This window comes from Hyla sarda, chromosome 2 (genome assembly GCF_029499605.1).
Source record: "Hyla sarda isolate aHylSar1 chromosome 2, aHylSar1.hap1, whole genome shotgun sequence".
In the NCBI taxonomy this organism is placed as follows: Eukaryota; Metazoa; Chordata; class Amphibia; order Anura; family Hylidae; genus Hyla; species Hyla sarda.
Window position 1 is genome coordinate 133,472,780 of NC_079190.1, and position 12,500 is coordinate 133,485,279.

General features: G+C 43.3%; 1 protein-coding gene across 1 annotated transcript in view; it reads left to right on the forward strand.

Moving 5' to 3' along the window:
* The window catches only part of TDRD3 (tudor domain containing 3), a 288,299-nt gene that overhangs the window by 98,044 nt on the left and 177,755 nt on the right, over positions 1–12,500 (forward strand). Inside the window, exon 3 of the mRNA XM_056555486.1 lies at positions 6,363–6,428. Coding sequence (XP_056411461.1) covers positions 6,363–6,428 — 66 coding nt within the window. The remainder of the gene's footprint in view (positions 1–6,362; positions 6,429–12,500) is intronic.

A 12,500-nucleotide genomic window follows, 5' to 3' on the forward strand; every position in this document is an offset into this window, starting at 1 on the left:
ATATGTTACTTATTTGTCAACAACAAACATAGGAGAGGTAATTTAACCCTTCCCCCCTTCCCCATTTTTTTGTTTAACCCTTTAAGGACCAAGCCCTTTATCACCTTAAAGGGGTACTCCCGTGGAAATTTTTTTAGATCAACTGGTGCCAGAAAGTTAAACAGATTTGTAAATTACTTCTACCGTATATACTCGAGTATAAGCCGACCCGAGTATAAGCCGAGACCCCTAATTTGAACCCAAAATCCCAGGAAAAGTTATTGACTCGAGTATAAGCCTAGGGTGGGAAATACCTCATCCCCCCCCTGTCATCATCCAGACCCGTCATTAACATCCTCATCATCATCCCCTTGTCATCATCCCACACATCCCCCCCTTATCATCCCACACATCCCCCCTTCATCATCCCCTTGTCATCATCCCACACATCCCCCCCCTTCATCATCCCCTTATCATCCCACACATCCCCCCTTCATCATCCCCTTATCATCCCGCACATCCCCCCTTCAATCCCCTTATCATCCCACACATCCCCCCTTCAATCCCCTTATCATCCCACACATCCCCCCCTTCATCATCCCCTTGTCATCATCCCCACCCCCCTTCATCATCCTCTTCTCATCATTCGCCCTCAGTGGTCTTCAACCTGCGGACCTCCAGAGGTTTCAAAACTACAACTCCCAGCAAGCCCGGGCAGCCATCGGCTGTCCGGGCTTGCTGGGAGTTGTAGTTTTGAAACCTCCGGAGGTCCGCAGGTTGAAGACCACTGCGGCCTTCAACATCATCCAGCCCCCTCTCACCCCCTTTAGTTCTGAGTACTCACCTCCGCTCGGTGCTGGTCCGGTGCTGCAGGGCTGTCCGGAGAGGAGGTGGTCTGGTGGGATAGTGGTTCCGGGCTGCTATCTTCACCGGGGAGGCCTCTTCTAAGCGCTTCGGGCCTGGCCTCAGAATAGTCACGTTGCCTTGACAACGACGCAGAGGTGCGTTCATTGCCAACGTACTTCTGCGTCGTTGTCAAGGCAACGTCTCTATTCCGGGCCGGAAGCGCGGAGAAGAGGCGCCCCCAGTGAAGATAGCAGCCCGGAACCACTATCCCACCGGACCACCTCCTCTCCAGACAGCCCTGCAGGACCGGACCAGCGCCGAGCGGAGGTGAGTACTGTACAGAACTAAAGGGGGGTGAGAGGGGGCTGGATGATGTTGAAGGCCGCAGTGGTCTTCAACCTGCGGACCTCCGGAGGTTTCAAAACTACAACTCCCAGCAAGCCCGGACAGCCGATGGCTGCCCGGGCTTGCTGTGAGTTGTAGTTTTGAAACCTCTGGAAGTCCGCAGGTTGAAGACCACTGCGGGTGGGGGAGTTCACTCGAGTATAAGCCGAGGGGGGTGTTTTCAGCACGAAAAATCGTGCTGAAAAACTCGGCTTATACTCGAGTATATACGGTATTTAAAAAAATCATTATCCTTCCAGTACTTTTTAGGGGCTGTATACTTCAGAGAAGATGTTTTTCTTTTTGGATTTCTCTTATGTTACAACCATGGTGCTCTCTTCTGACCTCTGCTGTCCATTTTAGGAACTGTCCAGAGCAGGAGAAAATCCCCATAGCAAACATATGCTGCTCTGGACAGTTCATAAAGTAGACAGCAGAGGTCAGCAGAGAGCACTGTGGTCGTGACATAAGAGAAATCCAAAAATAAAAAATAAATCCTCTGTAGTATACAGCCCTTTAAAAAGTGCTGGAAGGATTATTATTTTTTTAATAGAAGTAATTTACAAATCTGAATTCGGGTAGAAAAACAGACTACCAGACTATGTAGCACATCTACAATCTTGTATATTGATCTGATTGCTTCTCAGCATAATATCAAAAACTAACAGGTTGTTAGTATACATTTTTGATCAAAAAGTACAAGCCCACTCGCCACGTCAAGGCCACCTATTTAGAGTGGGTCCCTAACGTCCCTAGCATAAAATGGCGCAGCACTGGGCGGCGACCACCACCGCCGCGACACCAGTGCCCACGGGGGGGAAACGACCGACTGGCAGAGCAGCCCCAATGCCACTCAAACCAGTCTATGGGCCGCACCTCCCCGCAGACATGGCGCCACAGCAGCAACGGACACCGCACAGCACCACACCTGTGTAAACAAGGTGTAATAGCTCACTTACCATGCTCTCCCAGTCAGACTGGGAGGCTGCTAGGAAAGAATTGGCCCTTATGTAGCTAATTACTACTTATATAGGGTTGGGCTGAGGGGGTGGGGAAGAGTGCAGCACATGTTCAAACAAAAAAAAAGGAGGGGATAGAAAACACAGTGTGAATTCGGGTAGAAAAACAGACATGGTGCACATCTACAATCTTGTATAATGATCTGGTTGCTTCTCAGCATAATATCAAAAACTAACAGGTTGTTAGTATACATTTTTGATCAAAAAGTACAAGCCCACTCGCCACGTCAAGGCCACCTATTTAGAGTGGGTCCCTAACGTCCTTAGTATAAAATGGCGCAGCACTTTTTACAAGTTTTTACAAATCTGTTTAACTTTCTGGCACCAGTTGATAAAAAAAATGTTTCCACGGGAGTACCCCTTTAATGACCAGATCGTTTTTGCACATCTGACCACTGTCACTTTAAGCATTAATAACTCTGGGGTGCTTTTACTTTTCATTCTGATTCAGAGATAGTTTTTTCGTGACTTTTCTACATTATATCAGTGGTAAATTTTCGTCGATACTTGCATCCTTTCTTGGTGAAAAATTCTAAAAGGTCATGAAAAATTTGAAAATGTAGCATTTTTCTAACTTTGAAGCTGTCTGCTTGTAAGGAAAATAGACATTCCAAATAAATGATATATTGATTCACATATACAATATGTCTACTTTATGTTTGCAAGTTGAAGTTGAAATGTTTTCACTTTTGGAAGACATCAGAGGGCTTCAAAGCTCAGCAGCAATTTTTTGCTGAAATGGTTTTTGGGGGGCATGTCGCATTTAGGAAGCCCCTATTGTGCCAGAACAGCAAAAAAAATAAAAATAAAAAAAATGTGCCCTTTGGAATGCTGGCGGTGCTTTCACTCTAGTGGTAGCATGAGACTGATCTACAACCCACACAATTGGCTCAGGTAGAGCATCTCATCCAGGATGGCACATCAATGCGAGCTATGGCAAGAAGGTTTGCTGTGTCTGTCAGCATTGTGTCCAGAGCATGGAGGCGCTACCAGGAGACAGGCCAGTACATCAGGAGATGCGGGGGTGGCCGTAGTAGGGCAAAACCCCAGCAGCAGGACCGCCACCTCCGCATTTGTGCAAGGAGGAGCACTGCCAGAGCGCTGAAAAATGTCCTCCATCAGGCCACAAATGTGCATGTGTCCACTCAAACGGTCAGAAACAGACTCCATGAGGGTGGTACGAGGGCCCGACGTCCACAGGTGGGGGTTTTGTTTACAGCCCAACACTGTGCAGGATGTTTGGCATTTGCCAGGGAACACAATGATGGCAAATTTGCCACTGACACCCTGTGCTCTTCACAGATGAAAGTAGGTTCACACTGAGCACATGTGACAGACATGACAGAGTCTGGAGATGCTGTGGAGAACGTTCTGCTGCCTGCAACATCCTCCAGCATGGCCGGTTTGGCAGTGGGTCAGTAATGGTATGGGGTGACATTTCTTTGGGGGGCCGCACAGCCCTCCATGTGCTTGCCAGAGAGAGCCTGACTGCCATTAGGTACTGAGATCCTCAGACCCCTTGGGAGACCATATGCTGGTGCGGTTGGCCCTGGGTTCTTCCTAATGCAAGACAATGCTAGACCTCATGTGGCTGGAGTGTGTCAGTAGTTCCTGCAAGAGGAAAGCATTGATGCTAAGAACTGGCCCGCCCGTTCCTCAGACCTGAATCTGATTGAGCACATCTGGGACATCATGTCTCGCTCCATCCACCAATGCCACGTTGCACCACAGACTGTCCACAGACTGCCACCTCATCAGGGGCATGCCCAGGCATTGTAGGGAGGTCATACTGGCACGTGGAGGCCACACACACTGCTGAGCCTCATTTTGACTTGTTTTAAGGACATTACATCAAAGTTGGATCAGCCTGTAGTGTGGTTTTCCACTTTGATTTTGAGTGTGACTCCATATCCAGACCTCCATGGGTTGATAAATTTGATTTCCATTGATAATTTTTGTGTGATATTGTTGTCAGCACATTCAACTATGTAAAGACAAAAGTATTTCATAAGATTAGTTCATTCATTCAGATCTAGGATGTGTTTGTTATCTCAGTGTACCATAGTATTATAAGGTGTTACTATTCGTGGGCATTCGGTTGTTAGGTGAGTGAGCCGCCAATCAAATTGTTTACAAGGATCTACAGACAAGTACTGCATACACCAGGCTTCTTGCTGCAATACTAAAGAACCTATTTCAGCTTATTTTTGGCAACACTTTTACGGTTCTATGAAAATGATAAATTTTTGGAAATATTGTGATAGGAGAAAAGATTATTAAAGACAATTAATCCGTTTTCCTAATACCTATGTAAATACAGGTTTCCAGATAAAAGCTTGATGGATACTTAATAACCCTTGTCCCATCACACTTTATCTCCTGTGGTGCTCAGATTGTTCTCTGTTTGATGCCGGATGCTTATGTTAATTATTGTATTGTAGTACAAATGACTGGAGCTTCAGCTGAGCTGTTAGCTTCGTTCTATGCTTTAGTGACTTTCACCCCGAAGCCGCAAAACAAGACTATAACTCACAATGTCTATCACACAAGTCATTTAGTGCTACTACCTCATGAAGTATTTCTTTGTTTCAGTACCAGTGTCCAGACCACACACTGGGGGCATAAGTGGAATGGTTTAGCCTGAGGTATCTAGAGAATAGCTGTGATTTCTCCTTGATACCTGTGTATAAAACACTCAAATCAGTCCAATAAATTATTTATAGACTGGAGAAAAATCATACATTTACAACAGAGAAAGGAAGCCAGATGTTATGATTTGAGGGGATATAGAGTTATTCCTTGTATTGTGTACCCCAGAAGTTCTCTAAAGGCAAAATACATTCAGCTATGACTCATTTAGTAAAGATATCAACAGAATGATCAGGAGTAGAACATCTGATTATAGCCAGATATTGGGTCTGTGATAGCCAATGTAATGACAACGACTGAAATAGTTGTGGTGACAAAGGGGGTTGAGCTGAAGTAGTAGGCACAGCCGCATAAAAATAAGCTACTGTGTCTAGATAAGCTTCTTACTGCTTATTGGTGAAGGCCCTAAGGGTCAGTCTCTCACATCAATTCATCCTGTCCATGGAATGTCATACAGAGCCACTTACTTTTGTGGGTCATTGAGCAGCATGGTGGCTCAGTGGTTTGCAGTGTGGGAGTCCTTGGTTTACATCCAGGTAGAACAACATTTCCATGGAATCGGTTTCTTCTCCTCATATTTGCTTAGGTTTCAATGGATACTCCAGTTTTACCCCACACTCTTAAAACAGACTACATCGATACACACATAATACAATTGTACTAGTATAAAAACAGATAAAATATATAAAAGTGTGTGTATGTGTATATATATATATATATATATATATATATATATATATATATATGAGAGAGAGAGAGAATATGTATAGAAATGTGTGTGTGTATATATATATATTTTTATATATATATATATATATATATATATATATATACACATTTATATCTTTAATCTGTTTTTATACTAGTACAATAGTATTATGTGTGTATCCCTTTAGATTCTGGGTCTTTTCCTTATAATTTTGTATACACACCTGTGTTGTATTTGAGTATGTACATAAATGCTTATTTCTGAACTACTTACGGAATACTTTCATTATACTTGCTATGCCTGAGAAAGCTGCCCATGAGCAGTGAAACGCATTGTATGACAAACAATATGTTTATTCTACCTTTCCTGATGCATTGGTCCTGGTCAGGGCCAAAATATTCCTGCATTTGTTGTGAAGTTAGTTTGTGCTCCTGTATATACCCTTGGCAGGAATGCTGCAGATAGGACCCAAGTATACCTCTACATACGTGTACCGTTGTTGTGTACCAGGTTACTCAATCATCTCTGGTAAGCGGCTTCAATAGATTTGCTCACCTGCAAAGCTTTGTAGCTTTTGTTTCCGCTTGTTGTTGCTTTAGATTGTGTTCATTGTGACTCTTGTGAAATGAAGTCTTACACAAATGAAACTGAAGAAACCATTATCTGTTCCTGTGTAATATACTTGCATATGGTTGACTGCTTATTTTCTGCTTCTTGATTGCTGCCGTTTCCCAAAGCACAACACTACTGTACTTTTTCTTTTTTATATTTTTCAGACAGACCTTAGAACTATTGGAAAGAAATTTCTCCCCAGCGACATCAATGGAGGAAAAGTAGAGAAGGTAACAAGCGGTCCAGCTTTTTTTTCCTGTTTATTTCATATCCTTATTGTCATGGACGTGTCTTACATCTAGGGAAAGTGAATCTTCTCCCCCCCCCACCTCCTTATAAATTGTAGACTCTTTTTATATAAGGTCATTTCCCCAGGGAGTTTATAAAATGAATTGCGTTACAATTGCATGCCACTGCTGTTGACCTCTTGTGTGTCGGCGGTGCAGCAGCTTTCCGTCACACTGATTATGTTCCCCCTGCATGTTTTGTCTTTGTGCGGAGCTGATGGAGGATGCACACCAGTGTTTTATTAATGCTTCTGAGAGGATTTAGTTTGTAAAGTAAATCAAAGCTGACTGGCGGTGAGAGGCTCCGGTGTGTGCTGCTTGTTCCCAGCTGTTTCTATTTGTTTATCAGCTGGGACTGCAGGGTTTGACTGGATTCGTGACAAGTGTACTATGTTCAATAATTAGGAGAGGGGCGGCAGAGGGTACACATGCGGCCACACACCCCATGTTTATACAGTCTTAAAAATAAGTCTCATAATGTAACAGATGCACCATTCATTAGAGCTGTGTGGGCACAGGAAATCCAAAAGCTTGAAAGCTTATTTTCTATTTTTGCATTCTACATTTTGTGGATTAGGAGCACCAACCAGTTTTTGAATCTTAAAGGGCACAATGCCACCTCCTCTTGCACGGCGTTGAATTCTCTTGATTCTAGCAGATTTGCTTAATGAGAATTGGCAGATTTATTACAAGTGCAGTGATCGGTATGCTAGGTGTCTCACAAATGTGCTTAATAAAATGAAAAACACGAACAAAATAGAAATATAAAAAAGATACTGGTATTATATTGTTAACTGTTTACTATCTTCAACTCTGAAATACTGGAACATCTAAAAATGTATAGCGCTATACTGGACTTTATCAAAATAATGTTTACTTTGATGGTTTCTTTATTGAACGTTATGGAGGTTAAAATGCTATTAAAATATAACTTATTATTTTAAATAAAATTTCATATTCAGCAAGCTATTCCCTGGTGTACATGCCATGGTAAAAAAAATGGCAAACTTTGATATCCTTACTAAAATGGAATTATGGAGAGTAATTAATGTGCAAGGTGGCTTAGAAGCATTGTCCCACTGTCCCTATTTTCTTACGCTTTTTTGATATAAGGTTTTTTGTTTGCAGCTCTTCTTAATTTATAGAGTTAGACTATGTTCACACTAGGGTTGGGACACTCCTCTGCTGATTCAGTATACATCAATGACCTTATAATTTTGTACATTGGGTGACTTGTTGCTTTGACCAGAAGGATTCTGATGCATGCAGAGCTCTACTTGTCAAATTTGTGGGTCTGGCAAATAATGGAGTGCTACCTCACCGATATCAAAGTCGCTGGAGGGTTACATGTGACATGGCTGTTCTTATTTAAATCAGTTGTACTGTCGAAAATGAAATAGTTTTCTGTTGGTGCTTAAAATATGAGGTATTTAATGTATTTAAGAAAAATATAGTTAAAAATGAAAAGGTTTATATTTTTGTGTTCTCGTTTTTTTCCTCCTCACATTTTAAGAGGCATAAATCTGCACAGAGCCATATGAGGGCTTGTTTTTGCACCAATTGTACTTTTGTAGGAACACCTTTCATTTTACCATAAAATGTTCAGTGCAATATATATATATATATATATATATATATATATATATACATATACACAGTACAGACAAAAAGTTTTCTTTATTTTCAGGACTATGAAAATTGTGGATTCACACTGAAGGCATCAAACTATGAATTAACACATGTGGAATTGTATACATAACAAAAAAAGTGTGAACATATGTCCTATTCTAGGTTCTAGCCACCTTTTGCTTTGATTACTGCTTTGCACACTCATTCTTTTGATGAGCTTCAAGAGGTAGTCACCTGAAATGGTCTTCCTACAGTCTTGAAGGAGTTACCAGAGATGCTTAGCACTTGTTGGCCCTTTTCCCCTCACTCTGCGGTCCAGCTTACCCCAAGCCATCTCGATTGGGTTCAGGTCCGGTGACTGTGGAGGCCAGGTCATCTGGCGCAGCACCCAATCACTCTCCTTCTTGGTCAAATAGCCCTTACACAGCCTGGAGGTGTGTTTGGGTTCATTGTCCTGTTAAAAAATAAATGATGGTCCAACTAAACGCAAACCGGATGGAATAGCATGCCGCTGCAAGATGCTGTGGTAGCCATGCTGGTTCAGTATGCCTTCAATTTTGAATAAATCCCCAACAGTGTCACCAGCAAAGCACCCCCACACCATCACACCTCCTCCTCCACACCAGCACACCTGTGAAGTGAAAAACATTTCAGGTGAAATAGTGAATCTCAACAAGAGAATGCCAAGAGTGTGCAAAGCAGTAATCAAAGCAAAAGGTGGCTACTTTGAAGAACCTAGCATATGAATGAAAACTCTATTAGCGGCGGAGCGGAAGGCTGCTGCCCGCTCACGCTGCTAAGAGTTTGTCATTCAAAGCGAGCAGCAGCTGCATATCATGCTGTGGGGGTCAGACATATGGATATATGTCTGACCCTCACATCATACATATACAAATGCTGACTCACCGCTATGAATGACAAGTAAAGCAGTGCAGGGAGGCTCGCGCTGCTGCTCCTTATAGCTTACTTGTCATTCATAGCGGTGAGCCAGTCTTCCGCTCCGCCGCTAATAGAGTTTTCATTCATTGGCAGCCAGGGGAGGGAGAGCATGAATATTAATATGTGCAGCTGGGGGGAGGGGGGGGGGGGGGTCAGTATATATATATATATATATATATATATATATATATATATAAATATGCGCAGCGGGGGTCAGTATAGATATATATAATAGCGCTGGGGGGGGGCAGTACAGTTATTCAAGCGCAGCGGGCACTAAGTTTGATATAGCGCAGCAGGGGGAAAGATATATAGAAACGCTGGAGGGACCAGGTATATACCCAGCCACCCCGCCCCCCCCCCCCCCCAGCGATTCTATAAATCTTTGCCCACCACAGCGCTTCTATATTAAAACCCTGCCAGGAGCCCTGATTGGCTCCTCGGTCCCGGCCATTCAGGGCTCCTGGTGGGGAATTTAAAAATGAAAGTTTACTGTACATTGCAGGGGATCGGGACATGCCGCCCGCTCCCCTGCTTAATAACATCTGATCGGGTCTCAGAAGTGAGACCCGGTGCGATCAATCCCTCAGCCCCTCTACTACTACCCCCAACATGGAACAGACCTTGTTCCATGCTGGGGGTAGCAGGATTCACTCCGTTTTGAGGAATTTACTGACAGCTCTCAGCTGTCGGTTTTCTGTGAAGCAAAACTCACAGGTTTTCCTGTGAGTTTTCTTCACACTCGGAGTGTTTTTTTTTTTGTCGGGAAAAACGCCCCTTTTGTCGTTTTGTTTTTCCCCCACTCTGAGTGATTTTGATTTTGTCGGGTTGTGCGCCAGAACCTGGCGCAAATTCTGGCGCAGACAAAATTCTGGCGCAAAACCCGACAAAAAGTGTCGGGATCCTGTTAGTAAATGAGGGCCATTGACAGAGTTCTCCCTAAGCCACTCCTTGGCTGTGTGCTTAATGTCATTGTTTTGCTATAAGGTGAATTTTCAGCCCCTTCTGAGGTCCAGAGCACTCTGAATCACATTTTCATTAAGAATATTTCTCCATTTAGCTTTGCCACAACTCTACAGTTGACCAGTCTCCTAGTCCCAGCTACTGAAAAACACCTCTACAGTATGATACTGCCACCGCCATGCTAAAGTGTAGGAATGATATTGGGCAGGTGATTAGCAGTGCCTAGTTTCCTCCAGACGTGACACTTTAAAGCAAAACTGTCAGCTTGTTCACCCACACTAAACCCATATATTGGTTATAGAGTGGGTAAACAGGATTCAAACAAGGGGTCAATTACTTATTTTTGTCAACTGGCTGCCGAGATATATGCTTCTACAGTTCCGTCATTTCCAAAATGAATTAGCTCACTGAAGGCAACTCGCCTGCCCGCTGGCCGCCTCTCTCTCCCAGAGTAAAGCTCCTAAGCCTGCCCCTCCACTTTGCATATTCATTCGCTTCAACTCCACGTCCTAGTGATGTGGAGTCACAGCTCACGTGATCGCAGCGCTCTGCGCCGATCCCTCGCTACACCGTCCCGAATGCTTTGCAGAATGACATCACACCTAAGCCCGCTCTCCCCTTCTAATCACCCTCCTCTACCTCCGCCTTAGTCCCGCCCCTCCTACCAATGGTCGATGATTGGTTCCCTCACAGAGCATGACCAGTTGCCGCGCTCCCCTTCTTCCTCCCTTGTTCCTGCCTTCTCTAGAAATGCTCGAAGCTTGTGTCACCTTCGGGAAAGGGCAACAGCCTCGGAGCATAGCGCTCCCTTTACGCTGTCCTGATGACTTGAGAGCTGGGGAAAATATAGCGGCAAATGCGCTCTTAGACAGAGCACTGCGATCATGTGAGCTGTGACTCAAAGTCACTAGGACATGGAGTTGAAGCTAATGAATATGCAAAGTATAGGAGTGGTGGAGTCTTAGGAGCTTTACTTCAGGAGAGAGGCGGCAAGCGGGCGGGCGAGGCGCCTTCAGTGCACTGATTCATTATAGAAATCCCGGAACTTTAGAAGCATATATCTGGGCAGCCAGTTGACAAAAATAAGTAAGTGACCCCTCGTTTGAATCCTGTTCAACCACACTATAACCCATCGTAATGGGTTTAGTGTGGGTGAACAAGCTGAAAGTTTTCCTTTAAGGCCAAAAAGTTCAGTCTTTGTTTAATTCCAGAGATTCTTGGTTCCTACAGTCGGAGAGTCCTCTCTACCATAAAGCTCAGCTTGTGAAGTGCTGCATGGGTGGTTGAGCTGGAAATTTCTCTTATCTACACATAGGATTTTTGTCATCTCTTACCAAGCCCATCCTGTCCCCTGATTACATATTTTGTTGGGGTGACCAGCTCTAGTAAAAGTCCTGGTAGTTCCAAACTTCTTCCATTTAAGAATTGTAGAGGCCAATGTATTCTTGGGAAACATTCTTTAAAACCAACCATAGGTGCTCTTTAAAGAGTTAATGTCATTAAAAAAATAAAAAATGAAAAAAAAGACTACAGTGTAATGAGAACATTATGGGGTATTGAGTACAGAATGATGGGGAAAATTGCTTTTTGTACCCTTATTACAGGATAGCAGATCTGAAACACTATCGCTATAGCAAACCACACTATGGTTAAGCACATGTGAGTAAGGAGCAGGTGGAGCAGTCTAAACAAGCAAGGATAAGTGGGGGACATTAAAAGTGTGCTTACTGACCCTTTAAGTTGCAGCAAGACCAGGGACTACAGGAGTAGAGTGCCCAGGCCTGGCAGTGGGGAGGTGGCTCAGTGACTGAGACCTAGCAGCAGTGAGTGCTGAGACAGGTCGGATGTTGTGCCCAACGCCTGACTCTCCTCCCACAGATGATATTGAAGCAGAGAAAGATCGGGCATGATGAATGTTCATCTGCCTGATTGTTTTGTTCTCAGGGAGATAAGCCGCTGTTATATTACCTGCTGGCAAACTAATAAATGCTCAGATGAGAGTATGTTTTGAAATTATGCTGTGGTTATCAGGCATTTTTTCCAAGCTTCTAATAGATCTCAGTGTGAGTTTACAAATGCAGATCTTGTCTGAAAAGGGACATTTCACCTGCTGGAAAGGACATGGTTTTTGGGGTGTTTTTTTCCTTGTAAGCACACCCATAGCATTCCAGTTTAATTTTCAGTTAAACATGTTGTTTACCTTTTTATAATATATTTTTATTTTGTGATTTTCTACATTTAATGTTTCTATGCTACATGTAAAGTTTAGTTTAAATGGAGCAGTGCTGGTATTAGGATAATACCTGGTAGTGAGGGGTGAATTGTGGGGGGTCCATTTATGTGTATTTTTCTTTTTAATTTATTTTTTAATGCGTTAATGCATCATATTATTGTAAAATTGAACATGCTATTGTAGGTCTGCTTAAATACACTACTGTGATTAGTATAAATCAGGGGTCCTCAAACTTTTTAAACAGGGGGTCA